The sequence below is a fragment of the Nyctibius grandis genome, chromosome 3, assembly GCF_013368605.1.
Source record: "Nyctibius grandis isolate bNycGra1 chromosome 3, bNycGra1.pri, whole genome shotgun sequence".
Taxonomy (NCBI): Eukaryota; Metazoa; Chordata; class Aves; order Nyctibiiformes; family Nyctibiidae; genus Nyctibius; species Nyctibius grandis.
Genome location: NC_090660.1, coordinates 214,073 through 233,424, shown reverse-complemented (window position 1 = coordinate 233,424; position 19,352 = coordinate 214,073). Strand labels below are relative to the sequence as shown.

The following is a 19,352-nucleotide window of genomic DNA, read 5'->3' as shown; positions in this document are numbered from 1 at the left end:
TACAAAGAAAAGTTGCCAAGTTTTTTCAAACTGCTAAGTGATTCTGAGTCCAAATTTTGTTTGAGGTTAGAGCAAAAGTTCAGGCTGCTGCTAATTCTATCAGCAAGGTCTATGTTTGCTGTTGCCTCACCTAAAATGATTCTCAGGTGTGTCTGCTGAAGAACATTTCAAATAATGAAGCTGGAAATACAACAAAACAGTATTTCTTGTTTATTAAGTTGCAAAGTGCTTAGTCTCCAATGGGACTTGGGTAAGGAGAGAGGTGCCACCGCTGAAAACCTTCTATACTTCTCACTTTGTAACTGGGTATGCGTACACTAAAAACAGAGAGATTCAAAGGATGTCAGTCCTATTAGCTGTCAATTCCCAACCCAAGCCAGTGATAATCAAGTCATAACCAAGAAAGCCGCCAGGTAGCCTATGTGAAAATATGGGATAATAAAGTTTGAAGCAAAGAGGTCACAAAGACAATGCAGACCCTTCAGTTCCTGCTGAGACAGCTGCTTTAATGACTAACCTGTGTTCACTAACAGAACGGTAAATTCCTACGCAGACTCTCACAAGCACTTACTCCTTTCCTGGTTGTGCTGCACTTACATGAGTTCAATCTCAAAAAGAAAAAGAAAACCTGGTGTATGTCCACAACAGAGCTTTCTGCCTTCTGTGGCAGATAACTTGCCTAAGTGGCAGCCAAATAGTCTGAGCTCTGACATAGCCCAAATGCCTTTCAAAGACAAATGCGAAATGGCAGACCAGTCGTGTAAATCCCTTGAAAGAATCTACATTAAACAGTCACTTTCTTTAGGGTTTTTTTTAACATTAACGTGGTAGCTTGACGCATTCTGACAAAAGCTATAATGAAAACAAAACTGAGCAAGTTCTTTTACCTCTGCAAGACATAACACGTCATGAAATGCCATCCAAAATAATGAATTTTGGTGGAAAAAGGGATCAATTCTTCAAGAGCACGTTGATGGCGTCAACTTACGTTGCAAAACAACTTTAAGAAGGCTGGTTTGCTCTCCACAACTTACATGAACTTTCTAGTCATTGTCACTCGGGGCCCAGTTCTCTTTACACACAGTAACTCCCCAACTATTCTGCACCCTGAAAAAGAGTACTTTGAAACTCTGCATCCTTCTCTCAGCTGCAGACCTTTCTCTTAGCACAGAAAAAAAGACCAAAAAACTTCTGTGGCATTTTGCATGCTATGATTAGAATATAATTTTAGTTTTGTCTTTTTCTAGACACCATATCATTACAGTAAGTAGGGAATTAAAAAAAAAACCTTTTCTGAAGTAAAAAGGGAGGATTTTTGACCAACTGTTTATTTTTTCTCTTTCCTGTTAAATTCAGTCCGAAAAGCAAGCATGAGAAGGAAACAATACACAAATCTTTGTGTGGACTAGTCAAACAAAGGGAAAATGTGCACCATGTTAAGACATAGCTCAGCCAGCTCAGAATGAACTGACAGATTTACAGGGCCCAGGGCAGCACTAAGCAGATCTATGTCTAGAAACGTGTACAGTCCTATTAGAGCAGGGCTCTGCCCTGGAAAAGGAGACAGACCTTTCCAACAGGCCTAATTAGCTGGAGTAGAAAGGCCACACCGATATGGCAACACTATTTCAATAACAGCTCAGAAACCTCTGCAGCGTAGCACTAGGTGCCGACCCATCGACACCACTCTTCAGAGTTAAATAGCAAAAGTGACTCCATCTTTTGGAAGAACACTCCCTTCTCTGCTGGGAGTCATTTCAAAAAAGGTTTCCAAAAGCTGCTTCTTGCTGCTTGAAATGCTTTGTGACATCTTTTACTCAACAACGCTTCTCACGTGGGCCAGTTTGGGCACCGGACACCAACAAGAGGAACACCAGCAGGCTGAAAGACAGCAGCAGCAGCGACAGGAATGTGCACCTTGGACTTGTACAAGGAGGCAAGATAAATCCTTAGAGAGCCAATGTGATGCGCTGGGGAAGGAGGGGAGCCACTGGGCAGCGTGGGAAAAGGGGAGCGTAGATCTCAAGGGAATGTAGGTGCAAGTGCTCACCGCCGGTTCAGCTGCTCCATTTGCTGGATGGAGCCAGACCTGTGGATCCCATCCGGCGTCGCCGCGGTCGTGGGGCGCTGCCACGTGGTGGTTCGGTTGACGTGATCGACGTAGAACACCCTCCCATGGCTGTCGATCCGAGCTTCCCAGTCTAGGGGTGGAAAAAGAGCAAGGGGTGATGCTGTCAGTGGGGTGCCTTCCAGAAAACCTAAATGCAGGAGATACATATGCACACACCCCTGTACACAGACAGGGTATATACACACGAGAGGTACTATATAGAGAGTCCATGTGTGTGCAATATATATTACGTGTCTATAGTCAAAGTATACATCCAAAGGTGTATATAGACTATGTGCTTGTCTGTATGTATGTATATACAGTACATGCATATACATAAACACTTCACACACAGCACACAGGTAGCCTATGCAATTCCCTACCACTAACTATGACAAACAACTGACATAGTGGCTACATTTTTTAAGGGCTGGATAATTTTACCATTAGTAACACTAGTTGGCTGCATTCATTGCAGGTCAGGGCAGCCACACAGCACCAACCCTCAGCAGAAGAGGATTACATCTGAGCTAATGTGGCAAATCCCATGTTTTCCTTATTGTTATGTTTCAGAACAAACATGTTCCATTCCTCTCATTTTATAATGTGGCTTCAAAGGATACCACACAGCAGTTAAAGGCTCCCCTAAAACCTGATCACAGCCTGGTTGTACAAAACCTCAGAAATCTCTCTAAACAGATGAATATCATAAATCTATTGCTCTGATGAATGCCAACTAGATTGAAAGTTTGCAGCATAATACTGAGCCTTGTATCATTATTGCTTCCTGCTAACGTTTAAGTTGTCCCACGACTGAAAACTGGAAGTTATTTGGTATCTGATGGCTTGTGGAAAATGGCAATGTTGATAAAAAAAAAGTGTTTGCAACAGGAGAAATCCAGAAGTGAGTTAGCTAGCACAGCCACGTATCAAACTGATTGGAATGTATGGAGCAGTGATACAGATTAGACTTGCCAGCTTCATATTTCTCCATGATCCACCAGCTGATGATATCTCTATGTAAATATACGCACATACTTTTTACACCTGTTTATATACAACCCTCACTCACATCCACACACAAATCCACACATGGGGATTACCTCTGGGGGCAAACACTTCCTCTTATTGCCATGCTCTTACTATGATCCCCTCCTACCTGATGAGTCCAGTCCTTCTTCTGTGACTTTCTATAATCAAATTCAGGATCAGCTGGATTTCATACTTTGTATATTTTATCTCCTGCTCTCTAAGAGTAGGACTGAAGTTGTACAGACACAGCATGTATGTGCAGACACGAACCATACCTATCTGTGAGCACTGCTTTACTCATTGCTTTAAGGACACGTACCCCTGAACCCACGGGCTGACACTTGCACTGGCATGCTAAAATAGTGGGAAGTGCCACATGGCTCTTGAGAAGCCTGCAGCAGTACTGCTCCTTGCAACAGCATTTCTAATCAGGTGAACAACTCTTGGCCACCCGGGAAGGCTGTCAGAGGGGGGCAGGTGCTGACAGTTTTGTGGTACACAGGTGGCAGGTACACTTTCTGCCTTCCCACAAGACAACCTGTAAGTCACACACGTCACTGAAGCTGCACATGGTACCAGATTTGTGGACAGATGGATGGATACCTGCACAGAGAGATGGACAGGATGACAGGTGAACCCACAGACAGAACTCTACTTCTGAGCTGTGCTCGAGTCCCTTCATGCTCTTCAGGGGCACAGGTGGTCCAGGAAGCAGCCAAATCTCCTCAGGATCTTTTGTTAGTTTTTCAGGCAAAATAAGACCATGACTACAACACAGACTAACCCCCATCTAACCTTCACAGTAAGTGTGCTGGAGCAGAGGCTGGGACGGGACAGTACTGGCTCTGTTCTCCAGCGATCCCCCTCCATCAGCTGAGCCATATTTCACAGCAGCCTCCGAAATTGCTCTGATTTATACTAAAAGACGTAACTTTTTCTGGCAGGGCCATAATCCTGTCAGGGCAGAGTAAATATGCTGCCTTTCCCTTTCCAAGCTCAGCCGCACCTTAGGCAAAGAGCAGCTCTGAGCTGGGCACGTGTATTTTTCTTGGCTCCAGCTCTGTAGGGTTTCCAGCAGCACCAGCAAACACAGGCATGATAAAGGGTGATGCCATCACGAGGCCATACGAGCTCTGCTAATCTTCTGTCCATCTCGCATAGCCCTTAACATCCAGACTGGTCATTATAACATTCCTACATAAATAATGAACCTGCTCTACCTTACTTTCCTAAATAAAACTGTCTGAAATTAAATTTTCTCATTTTCTCCCTGACACCAGCTGTAGTGGGATTATGACGAAACAAAGTTATTCAGACAGCTATTCAAAAGAGAAAGAAGACTGTCCAGAAGGTTCTCCATGGCCTAAGTAAAACCAGTCAATGCTGAACTTGCAGCACTGGCAAATTATCTTCAACTCTACTTAGGGACGGAAGCTAATGCTGCAGGAGAAGTAAGCCAGGTTTGAACATATAACTCAGGTTTAAAATATAAAGTTTCTTCCTTTCACATGTTTGAAGAACGATTTATCTAGGATTGAGAGGCATTAAAGGCACTGAGACAGTGATATTGAACACTAGAAGAAGAAACATTTCTAGATTAAGACTATAGTTTTCATTTTCAAATTACCTTAAGATTTCACGGAGAGTTTTTGGAAACAGGCTTCCTAGGTGATATTGTCCAATTCAACTTTTTTTTCCCCCAAAATTAACTTAGTACAGTCTATTCCTATTAAGATCAATATATTTAAGCCCACAGTGTCAGCCTTTATTGTAGAAACGATGTTATATGCAAATGCTAAAAGAAAACCTACAAAGGGATCTCTCTTCTGTACTGTATCGTCACACATTGCATTCATGCCCTTAAACCCTGTTGTGAAAGCACTTGTGAAAGCCAATGGCAGAAATACTTGCCTTTTGAGGATAATTATAAGAAAGAGGAAAAATGTATTAAATTGGTGATGGAAGAATATGAAACAGATTCACAGTATGTTTTGTTTACCTGAGCTGGTGCCAGTGTCCTACCATTAAGTCATCTCATGGGGAATGTGCCCTATTCACAAAGTGTTGAGGTAAGAGTGGGAGGAAGAGGAATACTTGCCTGTTGCAGAGGTACCCGTCCCCATGTCATCACTCACTGGCAAGCCACAGCGGGGCTCTAACAAGATCTCACTGGGCTAAAGGCATTTGAATCATTCACGCTACCGTGCAGCTGACGCCGGCACCGGGGCTATTTTCGGCTTGGGGAATACTGACAGCATGGTTGGTAAATGATGAATTATTTGTCAAGGGCACCGGAGGGCAAATAAGTGTGTTCGTTTCTTGGGCTTTGAAGAAAACAGCGTGCCTTGTTTACACGCCTGGCTGTTTTTCTGAGGCAGTGCACGTTTTATGTTGTTAAATCGTGCTGAGGTTGAGGGTGACCAGCAGCACGTCGCAGGGCACAGAGTGCGCTCTGCTGGGCACTGCACGCCAATGCAAAACGCGGGGTGATCCTCCAGGACACAAGGGAAAGGCTCAGAGACAAGAGGAAACATGTCCAGAGCTGGTTCAGTGGTAAAAATCCCATATTATCAGCCTGCTACTCGGTCACGCTACTTAAAACCCTCTCATTTGTGTCCAACACAACTGCAGACACCATCACAGTCCATCACGGACTTAAAACCCACCGATTATCACAAATCCAGACAGTACAAGACCACTCTACGTGAGCTGCCTTTTCCCAGCTCCTGCTGGTTGTGCTCAGATTTGGACCTGTCTGTCCCAGGAGCATCCTGACTGTGGAAGGGTTCCTACTGGACCTGCAAGCAGAGCTGACAGACCCCAGGGACTGCCAAGGTTGGTTATGGAAAACCTAGAAACAAACATTATAGAAAAATCAGAGTCCTTTGCTGATACACCACTCAGAAAGCTTTACAGTCAGGCTTCCAGAGCACCTGACGGATACGCAGCCATTCCAGTCACTGGAAACACACTGACTGGAAACAGGGAAATATTATTTTCATTTCATGGTAGCTAAGGAAGAAGACAGACCAAGGCAGAGGGAGCTTACGGAGCTTGTCCAAAATAACATGACGACACTTGAAGTCAGGATCAAGTGAGGGAAACAAAAGGGCATACTGCTTGGGTTCTGGAGAATGCATACACAGAACAGATGGGGTCATTTAGAAAGACATACTGACCTCGACACTGTTTGAGTTAACAGGAAAAGCTGAAAAACGCAATAAATTAAAAAACTAAAGCTTACTTGGTGGAAGAGGCTCATCGATAGTTGGGTAGTGATGGTGGTCAGGCCTCAGAGAAGGAAGCTGGCTGACTGGCTGAGAATTATGGAGTAAAGGACAATCACCTACGGACAAGATATTCAAGACATCGACAGTCATTCACTGTTTTTACAATGTGGTTCAAAAAATGTGCTACTGTAAAACAAGTGATTATTTTAAATTGGTTAGCCTGCTGTACTAGCAGCTCTGGTTCTGCCTAGTTCAGGCATTATTTTAATAAGAACTCACATGCCAAAGGATTATTAAAATAATGCAGTCAAGGCTCTGACCTCAGGTTTGAGTCAATGCTAAACTACTATGAGACAGATTCTGGACTCAGACACTCAAGTGTAAGCGAGAGAAGAATCAGGCTTGATCCCTGAGAAACACTGTGCAGGTACAACCAAACTCAAGCTTCTGCAGAAACTGGCAGGAACGTGCAAAATCCTGGTTCCAACTTCCAGTTCATCCCATCAGTGGAATACGAGGCTAAAAGCTGCCTTGGACCTTTCTCTGCTTTTCCAGAACACCAACGGCTGTGCGAGTGGACTGGAGTGGCAGGATTTTGCAGTCCCTGCAGAGCAGAAGATCATCCCCTTCTGTGTGTATTTTTCAAAATTCAGAGAGTCCATCTTGGGTGGAAGGAGGGAGAATGAGAGAAGGACCAGAAACAGGTAGGAAACAGGTGGTAGAAGAGGAGGACAGAAGATAGTGAGACATAATCAGGATCAGAGATAAAGAAGGAAGACCTGAGATACAGAAGAGGGAAAGAAGGAGGAGACACACAGCAGACAGTGCAGAGGAAGGTTTTAAACACTAATATTGTACATATGTCTATATATCCAAATATAAAATAAATGAAACCTAAGCAGATGTCCAGACTCATGTTCTGTTGAAAGGAACAAGTAACTTAAGATCCAGTCAATGTTTATAGAGTCCTTTAAGAAACTAAGAAGTTATAGCAGGGATGAAAAAGCATTCCTCATCTTCCACTTAACTGTGAGAATAAGGAACCTGCATGTTAAAGCTTCCCAGGTTCCAGAATTCAGACTCCTTCTTGGTCTGTCCTTAGAACTTAGAAACCAGGACTATTTATCCTACTCATGGACACATTTTCATATTGTGTGATAACAGTCTTTCCACTATAACCTGCAGGTCCAGGTGGGCCTGTTAATACAGATACAATCTAAGTTGCATAAATTCAACATTTACATGCATCAGAAAGATGCAGCTCAGGGAAAAAACATTTTAAAAAATAAAACACATATAAAAAAATATACTTAGTGTCTCCAACACCACCAGAAAATTAGATACTAATTTTAGATCCAACATCACCAGAAAATTAGAAAATAAATTAAAAAAAAGATACTTCAGAATTAAAACCCAGACCATTCAGCTAAGCCAAACTCACTGTGTGCTGGCTGGTTTAGCCATTTTTAATGTCAGAATCTTAACAGCCTAAGAATGAACATTTTGTAGAAAAAACAAACATATAGCTATCAAGTTAAAAAAAATTATCCAAAATTATGTTTTTCTTTAAACAACCAACAGCCAGAAGGCAGAAGCCAATTTTGTATAAAACTGTAAAAAAAAAACCCCAAAACTTACACCATCCAGAAGTGAGAAAAATCACTTAGATAAAAATACTCCCTCTTCTAGGTGCTCTGATGGTACCGTATGGCCTGTTAAATGTCTGCATCAAACCACTCGTGTATAGGCGTACCTCACAGTCGCATCTGCTGCGTGTTTTGAACAGACAGCAGAGTTATGTAAGGTATTGCTCAGTGCTAAAAGTCCATCTCCCATAGCCTTAAAAACTGTGCTGTTACTACAGGTGTCTCATCTCTGTTTCTTTACTTACCTCACCACAATTGACTCTCCCCTAGTCAAGAGAGTTACGCCAAGGCAGCGGAAGCACGGTAGTATCGGTCACCTGGAGCAGATGGAGGTGACCACATCTATTGCACTTGTGCCAGCTGCCAAGTCATGAAGCAACGGGCACATTTACTGAAGCACCCCCGGGGATATCAAGAGCTGGGCTGCCCTTCAGACATCCTCTCTCTCAGCTAACCAAAGCCAAGCCACCGTCGACACCGCAGTGTGTTACACAGGCCCGAGGGGCACAGCCTTGGAGGTTTACTGAATCCATACGCAGAAGACACCCTCTCCCCCCACACCCCCTCTCAAAAGTACACACAGTCTAAAATAACCATCACACCTGTAAGCGTGCTCTCACAGGCACACCCACACTTGTGCCCCCTTAGGTGTACTTGCACATAAATGCTGTCCACACACAAAGACCCTCGCCTGCAAGGAAGGAACCTGGGTTTCTGTACCTCTGTGTACTTCTGAGAATGCAATTCTTTGGGCTAGATTCTGCTCTGCAGAGTGAATAATTGCCTAGGCCCAGCTGTCTGCGAAGCCTCTACATGGTCCAGCATGTAAGGCCACCCTTACACCTTTCTTGCTGCTGGGGCAGGGCCTGTGGCAGTGGGGTAAATGAACTGGGAACGCAGAAGGAGAAGGTAGAAGTATGCTTTGGTTGGGGTCTCCCAGTGGTCCCCAAATATGTTACCCTTTTGGTGCCATTTTAACTTGGTGTCACTTATAGTCAGAGCCAGATGACTCAGGATCTGGGAATGCACAGACCACCTCTTGACCTTGCTGCATACTCCTTAGCTGCTGCTGAGGCCTTCACTCCTTCAGCGGAAGAAAAAAGATACACTAGCTGAAGAAAAGATGAGTGATCAAAGCCACCCCTCATATGACAGAAAATGAGTTACCAAAGGGAGGAATTTGATGTAACAGTTTGCAGTGATTTGGGAAAAACAGGACCTAAACTACAAAGACAAAAAATTGCTTTCTTAAGCATGTTTTCTATCTAGAGAATGATAAGGAGATGAGAATTTTGTTCAATATAGTTCAATTTTCAAAGTATCTAACAAAAAAAAAAATCTCTGTTGCCCTGTGGTCTGTGAAATCTGAGGTAGATTTGCTTGATACTCGGGGAATTGGAACAAACGGGGCTAGAAACCTGGGTCTGTAAGAGACAAATACTAGCATTTCTCCATGCTTATGACTGTGCACGGCTACCAATGACACAGAGAAACTGGTGCAGGTCTTTAGCTGGTGTAAATCAACACATCTGCCCTTTGACAAGCACGAGCTGGCCCTCTCACTGACTATCAGAGACACGGCAGCACATCAGATATGTGAAATGGAACAACCCCAGGAAATCAGGAATGAGTTGGTGAATGTGATAATGCTGATCTGCCACATAACCACAGCAGCTAATCTTGATTTTATGATGCACATGTATCTACAGGAATCCATAGATACAGATCCCCATCCGATTTGTTTGGTTTTGCTGGGATTTTTAAAGACAGGCTCAGTTATCCAACCCTCCCCGATATCTGGCCCAGCTCACAGCCCCCAGATTTGTATGAAATAAACCGTGAGCTATCTGAAACCTCGATTATCTGATGCCTTCTGTGACATCCAGATAACCAGGGTTACTCAGCGCATCGATTCTCAGGATCTAACCTTCTCTTCTGCTGCTTGGACCTGCTATTGGGGTGTCTAGACTCTCTGTGGCTCTCTGTGGATTCCCACCATGAGCTACTAGTTCATCTGGCCACTGGGAGGAGCCATCCACTTGCTCCCTGTCCAGCTCAGGGCTCTGCACTGAATCTGGCACTGACTCAAAAGCACTGTTCTCCTCCTCCTCCTCATCCTGTGAGGAAAAGACCGTGCTCTCAGAGATCTTTGCGCTGTCGACAGAGGAGAAGCGGGTATGGCTGGAGAAGCGATTGTTACTGTCGTAACAGGAGGTGCTGTAGCAAGAAGTGCTGTAGCAGGAGGTGCTGTAGCAGGAAGTGCTGTAGCAAGAGGGGCTGTAGCAAGAGGTGTCGCACGCCTCGCACTCGTTGTCACCGTTGGGCCTGGAGCTGGACTCGCTCTCGCTTACTGTCCTGGGGCGTTCCCCATCCAACAGCCCGTCATTTAAGTCGGAGAGTTGCTCGTCCAAGGTCCCAGGAGGCATCGTGCTCTGGCTGAAGTTCTCTTCAGCCTCATTGTCCAGAGGTGGCTCTGCTGCCACTGTCTCACTCTCACTGACCGTCTCCTTCTCCAACACCTCCTTGACTGTAGACTCCTCGTTGTTCTCCCCACCGTTGTCACCATCTTGCTCTTCTTCCCCATCGCTGCTCATGTGTGCCGAGGGCAGGCTGTGGAGCAGGTTGTGGATCCGTATGTAGTGCGTGCGAGGGGTCTCTGGCTCGCCGCAAGCTGAAGCTATGACTGTCTCAAGTTCAGACACAGGCAGGGAGCAGGGCCTGTTTTTCCTCTTTGCTGTGGTCCTCAGTTGCAGCTTGTTGTCTTCCTCCTCCTGGGCTGAAGCCCCTTCTTCCTGACTCTTCTCTAGGTCCTTGCCAGCATGCACATCTGCACTCACCTCATCGATATCCAACGTTTCTATGCTGGTCAAGACTCCACCATCTCCCTGAGTACCAGAATTGACTTTGTTATTTTCCCTAACTTCAGTCTCAGGAGGAGACATGCAGGCCAGCAGCGCCAGCTGCTCCGTGAGGTCCGTAGCGCTCAAAGAAAGCAGCGCTTCTCCTGGGATGGATTCCAAGGGCTCAGGAACGGGCACCGCATCAGCCTCCCCATCTCCTGCTAGCTCTTCATTTAAGCTGTTCTGGTTGACTTCCCCACGTGGTTTGACAGCCCCTGGGCTATCGACACTGTTCACACTGTATCCATTTAGCTGTTCTGGAGCTGTACTTTCTGAGGTCACCGTGTTGATGCATGGAGGCTCACCGAGGCTTTCCTCTGTGGGGTTGTTCACGGGGCTTTCCTGGAGGTCAGCTGGCTCAGGATCTGCACTAATGGAGACCTCCTCATCATCTGTATGGAACAGGAAAAGAAATTACTTACTCCGTTAACAAGAAGGTTTGACTGAACCAGAAGCTTGGCTGTGGGGACACAGGCACCCACAGCAATCTGAGAAAATTAAAAACACAAATTACAGTGTGAAATGAGTGGGCAACTGAGCAACTATCAGGAAATGCTGCTTTTTTTTGCTAGGCAGTCAGTACAGTGGATTTAACAATCATGTGGCTTACTCATGGTAGTAATCTGTATGCAGCACCCTGCCTCCTTGCAACATAACCTGAAGGTAACACCTTGAAACTCCTCTTTGAGCCAAAGTGGCATTGGAGGGAATACCATGGGAATGACAAGGAAGTCTTCCCCGAGGTTTTAATGACATCTTTCTTGTCGTGCTGAAGCTGACAGGACTCCATAACAGAGAACTTAAAAAACTGTTTTTCACACCCCTAAAAGGCAAAAAACTTTCTCCAAAACAGCCTTTGATGTGATCCTCATCTGAACCACCTCCTCCCAGATGCCAGACAACACGGGCCCTGGGCTCTTTCATCCAAACACTCACAAGACAGACGTCAGGGTTTTCCAGCAAGGGTCAGGTCACCATTTCCAACCTCTAATGCAGCTGCTGTTGGCTTGGCAAAGTGTACCTGAGAGGGCACTAACATGGAGGGCAAAAAGTCCCTGAGCAATGCTGCTGAGACTTTGACATGAAAGCCAGTGTTCAAACTTACACCATCATGACAGTGACTTCCTAGTAACTAGAAGAGAATGTGAACCAAAACCAAACCAAAAGGGAGGGGGGGGGGGGAACACTGAATTATTTTTTTGTTTTACTTTTGCTATTTAAGATAATCAAAATGAGAATGTTTCTGATCATCTCTACCATTACATTCTCCTGTTTTACTTATGAAGTGCTCAAATGCAGATGACTCTACAACTAACAGCCCATCTAGTACTTCCCCAGGACAGGTGATAGAGAAGCAGTGAGACTTTAGTTTTCCACCCTCTTCTCTCCCAGTGATGTGGCAGAGTATTTGAAGCAGCCAAGAACAGGGGGATACGAGACACCAGTAGCTCTAAGCTAAGGGGAAGCAGAGAAGAAGTTGTGACTCACGATGCCTCCTGTGATGGGGGACTTTAGGTAGAGTCATGAGCAAAGGAAAGTGCATAAAGTCCCAGAGCAGCCAGGAATGAATTCAGATTTCCGAGGAGAAAGAATGCAAAGCAAAAAAAAACCCAAAGTCTAGATAAATGATGGGTTAAGACTGAGAATTACCTGGATGGATGGAAGAAGTTATCTCAAATCGGAACTGCAGCTGACCACTGACATGATCTGTAGGAAGCCTGCGACCCAGAGTGTAGCTTACAACCCTGTCCCTGAAAGAAAACAAATATTGTCACAACAGACTATAACATACCCAACGTCTACTGTGCAGAGATAAAGCTGCTGTGTCCTACAAAAATACATAATGGTTTTCAAAGGCCATTCAACCCAGCCATGAGGGCACGCTGACTTGCACACAAGAGAACGAATGGCAGGGAAGGAGAGGACAATGTCTTCAATTACAATGGAACAGCTGAGTCAGTGAGTAAGACAGGCTCCTGGGATACACAAGCACGTATGTATAGAGAGAGAGAACAGTGGCAATGGAACTTCTGCAGTATGGGTATGAAGATATTGACATGGGAAGCAAACAACTCCCACTTCAGCTATTTTAACTCCACTTCCCTGCTGATCTGACTGTATCTACCCTTCTGTAGAACCTCGCGTTTCTGTACGTCCTTCCCTTCACCATCTGCACAAAATTCAGCTTTCCTGTCCTTTCTTTCAAAACCCTGTACAGGCCAGTCCCCGCTTACCACCTTCTCTTTTCAAACTGGCTGAATGACTGCTCTTCATCTATTTCCACCCCTCTTACCTCTATGAAGCTGAAATATCAGGAGAACACCTTCCTGACAAGGTTGATCAATGACTCCATTCTGTCCTTGTGCAGGTCCCTCCCTTTGCCACACTTCATCCACCCCTCAGAACAGAATGAAACTATAGAAGAGATTAACTTCCCAGCTGCCCAAAATGAGCCTGAGTCAATGTTTGCAAAGCATTTTTGAGTGTAAAGGGTTCACTAAATAGTAATATTGATACATCTTTTGAAGACACATAGTTCACTTCCAGTTGGGCCCAATGTATTTGCTAGGACAGTTTCACATGCATCAGAAACTCATATAAATGAGACGATCTCAAGATTTCCATATGATCTTCCTGAACTTTTGTGTACACTTCTCATTGAGCTTGCCTGAGGTTTAAAAGCCACCATGGTATTAAAACTAAGCCAGATCTAGGTGCAGGTTGGAGGCACTGCTCTTGGCAAAGTATATCCTTAGACAGACGGTGTTTACAATAAGGAAGTAAAATAGGAAGATATAATCAGAAGATGATGAGAAATCTCATACAGAGGGAAGCCAGTGATACCAGTTATAGGGCTCCACCTTCCCCAAACTGTTCTTTTCCATCTGGTTTCTAAAAAGCTACTCTATCTTCCCTACTTAAAAGGGAGGTAGCTCAGTCCCCTCCCGTAGATTCAGCTGTCAATATCACAGCCAGTTTCCGAACCAGCTGTTCAAAAACACTTCCAACAAGCTCAGCTTCCCGCTGGTCTGCTGAACTGAGATCCAATTTTCAAAAATGCCTTCTTGGGAACTGCACTGCCCATGCTCTCCTCAGTAGATGACTCTTTCTCTCCCTGCTCCTCAAGGTCTGAACCTTAAAAGTTCAGAGCCAACTTTTTGGCTTTGTCTGCACACTATCCATCTGCCTCAAATCGGTTTGTGTCACCCTGGCAGCATACACCTTCCCAGGGCTTTAACGCAAAGGGGAAGCAGGGCAGGGCTGGTGAGCTCAAGTGAACTGGTTATTCCTTGGCAGCAGGGTGGGGTCAGAAAGATTTAGTTACAACATGCCACATATATTTTTTTTTGTACTATTTCCACCGTTCAGAAATTAAAGGGAGGAAGAACAGACCTGACACGATTTTAGCCCATAGGTAATTCCTTGAAACATGAAAACAGCCCGTTGGTAACATTAAAGTAATATTCAAATTGAAAATATTGCACTCTCCAGATTCACAGCCATGATAGACACAAAACAATTTTCTTTCCTAAATGCCAGCTCTCACTTTTCAAAATGCAATGGACAGGGTCATAGAGGGAATTCTTTGTCGGGCCCGAAGTCCTATAAATTCTAATTAGGACAAACATCATTCATCAGACAACTGTCAGTTTAATAACTCCCCCTCAACAGCATTATATCAACTATAATGATATATCACAGGGACTCAAAACAGCAACACACTTGTTAAACAACGGAAAGTAGCATAAGCAGCAAACTTTACCCTATGGCATGTCTTTCCAGGAGGCGCTGAACTGGCATGGAGAGTTTTCCCAGGAAACGCTTGATGATCGGTCGGCTCTTCGCAAATTTGTCTTTAACTTCTATTTCCAGGACATCCGTGGGCAGGGAGACAAAGCTGAATTGCTGCAATAAAGGAACAGCACAGAACATGAAGCTGGTGGCTGGGCCACAACAACACACAGCTGCTACGGCTTGTTGACCTCTGGAAGTCTCTGGGTTTTTTCACAGGAGAGAAACAGCCCTTGGACTCCAAGGCACAGGTCTGCTTGGCCTCAGAGCAGGCAGGTGAAGGCACCCTAGGGTGAGGCTTGGAGCAACCTGGTCTAGAGGAAAGGTGTCCCTGCCTGTGGCAGGGGGTTGGAACTAGATGATCTTTAAGTTCCCCTCCAACCCAGACCAGTCTGTGATTCTGTACTGTGCAATGCTGGAGAATCAGGCTTGAGGAATGCAGGAATTTCATGTATTCATGTCATGGTAGCATCCAAACACTCCAAACAAGGCTCGCCATCGGTAACAGCAATACATGTGTAGAAATGTAATGAACTCTGCCCTAGCAATGATTATTGACCTAAATATAATTGCACAGCTCATGTTTTGGGGTATTTTTTCCCTTTTTTCCCCCCCCAACGAGTTCTAAAAACTTCCAATAGCTGTGTGCCAGTACAACTGAACTGGCAGCCTGGAGGGACATTCAGTCAGCATTTCCCTCCAAATGACATTAGTCCCCTTTGCCTCTGACTGGCTATTTGTGGTACTCCAGCCGTGAGGCACACCTCAGCTACTGAGAAGTGAGGATCCAGTGAGGTGAAGGATACATAGTCAGAGTTTTCAGACGTATCTTGAAGTCTCCCCCTCTCTTGCTCATCCCTGCCCCACCTTAAAAAGGAAAAAGTCTGAACAGACTGCTGATTTGGATCAATCTCCTAACCTGGTTCACAGCGTGATCCCAGAGAGCTAAACCAGAAGGTAAGCCACTGGAACAAACGATACTGGGGAAGATTGGAGCGGCACCATCTCAAACTGTTGTCACCAAGTGTTTTGAAACATGTGACCACCACACCTCAGCTGATCTGGTTTTAAGAACATCTATTTTTATTCGTAAGTAATGTTTCAATAAGCTTTTGGAGACTGTACGCGTGCAAATCTGAGGTAGGAACACGGAGGGTTGTATTTCAGGTTGCAGAAGCAAGGAAGCCCACATGTACAGCTTCCAAGCACGGGAGGAGCATTATGGACCTGGAGATGTCAGGGTCTCCCCACAGGGAAAGCAACGCTCCATTTAGGAACAATAGTGAAAAGCAAATCTATTTGGTAACTTGGCCTTGCCTGCTCCTAGACAGGCTAAACTCAGTACAGGCTGGGAGCTTGTGCCACAGGTCACTGAAGCCCTTTTCCAAACAGATCTGCTGCTACTAGGATATCATAAATCAAAAAAAGCACATCCCTGCTGTGGGGAGCCGTAGCAGAAAAACTGTTAAGTCTGCTGTTCACCTCACTGAAAGGTCAGTACTGAAATGGAAGACAACGTCTGTAGTAAGTGAATACTGAGATGGATGAAAGGATTTTCTAGCTTTCCCGCTGCCAAAAACAATTTTCACAACAGACTCATGCTCTGGGTTATCGAGGCCTGGAGTTAAGCCCTAAATTGCTTGTTCTATTGAATCATGACCTGATTTTCAGAAACGCTTAGTTCAAACAGCTTCAAGTGAAAACAATGCGAGTGGGATATTCTGCTAATCAGGCCCTGCAAAAATGCAAATAATCAGAGAAATACAATTCAAATAACAGCTAAAGATTATTTTCTTCTCATTTTCTTCTACATCTCCACAACAGGTTACCAAAGAGGGCAAACCTAACAAAGGGGAGAACATTCATTCCACTTGTATATTGAAAGTTGCCTTATAAAAATAAGTTGTAATACCATTACCTTTCACCTGCTAAAAACCTCGGGTAACTGCCACTTCATGACACTTACAAGGAAAGCAGAAGGGAATTAACTTTTCACTGAATGAGGTTATTGTAACGTACAGCAATTTGCCATTTAATGAATTCTCCGCTATTATGCTGTTGACACCTATGCTGTGAAAAAGACTCCGCGGGGTAGAGCATGTATACACACAGGTAAAGACTGAACTGTTCATAAGTGGAAAGTAAAACCTGAGTTAACGATCTGCACCTTCCTATATTATTAATGTTTTGTCTTGTGGTACAACTCTGAAGCAAATCAGAATCTGCATGGACATTTGTTTCCATAACATCAGGTGGAACCAAACCTGACAGTTCCTTGCTTGCACAAGGAATGCACTGATGGTTTCCAGATCAATTATCAGCCCCTCAGCAGAAAGCATGGACGCACAGAGCAAGGTGTGCTGGGATCAGCTGAAGGAAATGTCCTTTCTTCCTTGACCAGCAGTGCCTCTCAGATGTAGAAACGCAGGAATAATGATGCAAAATCAAACCGTGTTCTGATTTCATCATCTCCCAACCACATTGCATTGGGGGACATATGAGACTGCCCTGGGATCAGCCTCTGGTCTATTGTCACAGTTGCCAAAAGGTTCTATTAAGAGAACGTTCTGACATGTAAAACCAGCAGCAACTTGGAAATACAATCAAGCCTCTAAGACCAGAAGTGTCCTGTGGCAGAGCTCAAAGGTTTTGCCATTTGGAAACAACTGCAGTTTGAGATCAGAAGTGAACTCAGTGAAACAGGTTTGGAGACAGCTTGTAGACCCGTTGAATCGTTAAGAACCATGATCTATAGAACAAATCAGTATTTGTATTATTTTTCTCAGTGTCTCCTTCAATTATTTCCTTTTTAGGATGCTCTTGCATCCCTCTGGAATTACGATGGCTAGGAGGAAACAGACTTGCTCTAGAAGCAAAGCCATTGTGTCTCTCTACTTCCCACACTTCTTAAGCCATTTGCCTGTCCCACTTGTTAGGAGTGGCAGGAGATCCAATGATTGCCTTGTTCCTGCATGTTTAATGAAAAGAGGCAGTAGGACAGGAGAGAGACACCCTATTAATTCCTCACTAAGAGAAAAGCTGCAGCATTATAGCACATCTTATTAGACAATGGAGAATCTGTTCCAGGCACAGCCTTAGAACGCCCCAGCCAAAGGAAAAAGCTTTAGTTGATATTTTCTCAGGCACCAAAAATCAACAAGCTATAGTTAATTATTTCCATAGAAATACAGAGAAGGGAGGGAGAGGGAAGAGCAAAAGTGACATGATGAAGAGAACCACATCAACATATTAAGTGTTCTTGGGCTAAGGCAGTGTATCACCAGCTTTGGCTCTGGTCAGCCGTAAGTCACTAGGATTCTCCTCTCAATTACAAAGATTTTACACAGCCGCCTCCTGCAGATTCACTCTCACAGAGACACAGATCAGAATCAAAGCTACCTGTGATCAGCTGACACACACATACTCACATCATCTCAATGACCTAAATATAAACCTGATTTTACATTATTGCTGCCATCTTCAAGCAAGATCTGCAAACACTGTGGTAAACAACACTGAAGGAGTTTCAGAGAGCAATCTACTCTTCAGTGCCTGTTTGCTTCCAGACCCAACAATGATTTACATACACAGATGATAATTTTCTTAACGTGAAAAGATCTTGCAGGGGTTTAATGCATGACATGTATGGTAAAGAATGAAGGCCCATGCTAATGCTAACCCGGGAGAATACATTTATGAGATAACAGAACCATTTTCCAGGGCTTAAGAATACTTTTCATAGAAAGCCAACTAACGATGATGATTAATTCCCACGTTTTATTTTTACCAATATTATTTGCATCCCTGAATATGGATAGATGACAGTGATCAGCTCTCAATAACGCTATCAAGGAAGGTGCTGAAAGGAACAGAATATGTCCATTAGTACCAATTAGACAAGTTAAGTGCAAGTCAACTTCTTTAAAAACAGTCAGTATAATAACTGGTGAACGGTAGGTAAATTAATACACTGGTGACAGGAAGAATTAGGCTCTTGATTTGGAGTTCAATAAGAAATATAATCAAAAAGAAAATTTATTTGCGATATCTGTCATGCCGCAGGGACGATACAGGCAGGAGTAAATGTTACAAGACTGTAAATTACTTTTGATGGATGAAGACAGATTTAGTCTTTCAGCTGAATATTTCATTACTGGGTTTTTCGTTTCAAATACTCCAGTGAAACAATTACACTCTTAATGCACTCGCCACTCTCCATCTGCATTATTCTGCTCCCCATTCAAAAACTTCCTCTGCACACCACTACTGTCCCATACAACACTACTCGTACGAACAACTGGGTCAGCTCGTGGGGAATTCCAGTTCCTTAAACTTACTACAGCACTCCTCAACGACAACAAAAACTATTGTGGAGTCAGTAGCGCCAAGCACAGAGCCCCACTGCCGCCGAAGGCTGGGACATGCCTGTGCACACCCCGAGAGAGTCCTGGAATTCAGCTGTGGCTGCAAGGTGCCAGATCCATGCCGTACCTTATGCTGGCATAGGACAATGTTGTTTTTTCCTGCAGTAAAAGGGGTGCACATAAATAGGTGTTGCTGTTCTACGGTCTGATTCAATCCTTTCTACTGAACTCCTTCAAAGTTGGATAGGGCCTTCAGCAAATTGGCTTCCTAGGCTTCT

General features: G+C 44.3%; 1 protein-coding gene across 5 annotated transcripts in view; it reads right to left on the bottom strand.

Annotated features, from left to right (window-relative positions):
* HECW1 (HECT, C2 and WW domain containing E3 ubiquitin protein ligase 1) overlaps nt 1-19,352 on the bottom strand; it is a 257,027-nt gene that overhangs the window by 52,372 nt on the left and 185,303 nt on the right. For 4 of the 5 annotated variants that reach the window (XM_068396194.1, XM_068396192.1, XM_068396193.1 and 1 more), the window contains 5 exons: nt 14,682-14,824; nt 12,569-12,669; nt 9,946-11,310; nt 6,387-6,488; nt 2,051-2,201 (listed from right to left, as the gene is read on the bottom strand). In XM_068396194.1, the coding sequence (XP_068252295.1) occupies nt 2,051-2,201; nt 6,387-6,488; nt 9,946-11,310; nt 12,569-12,669; nt 14,682-14,824 (1,862 nt within the window). The remainder of the gene's footprint in view (nt 1-2,050; nt 2,202-6,386; nt 6,489-9,945; nt 11,311-12,568; nt 12,670-14,681; nt 14,825-19,352) is intronic. The other variant, XM_068396195.1, reaches the window with a different exon arrangement.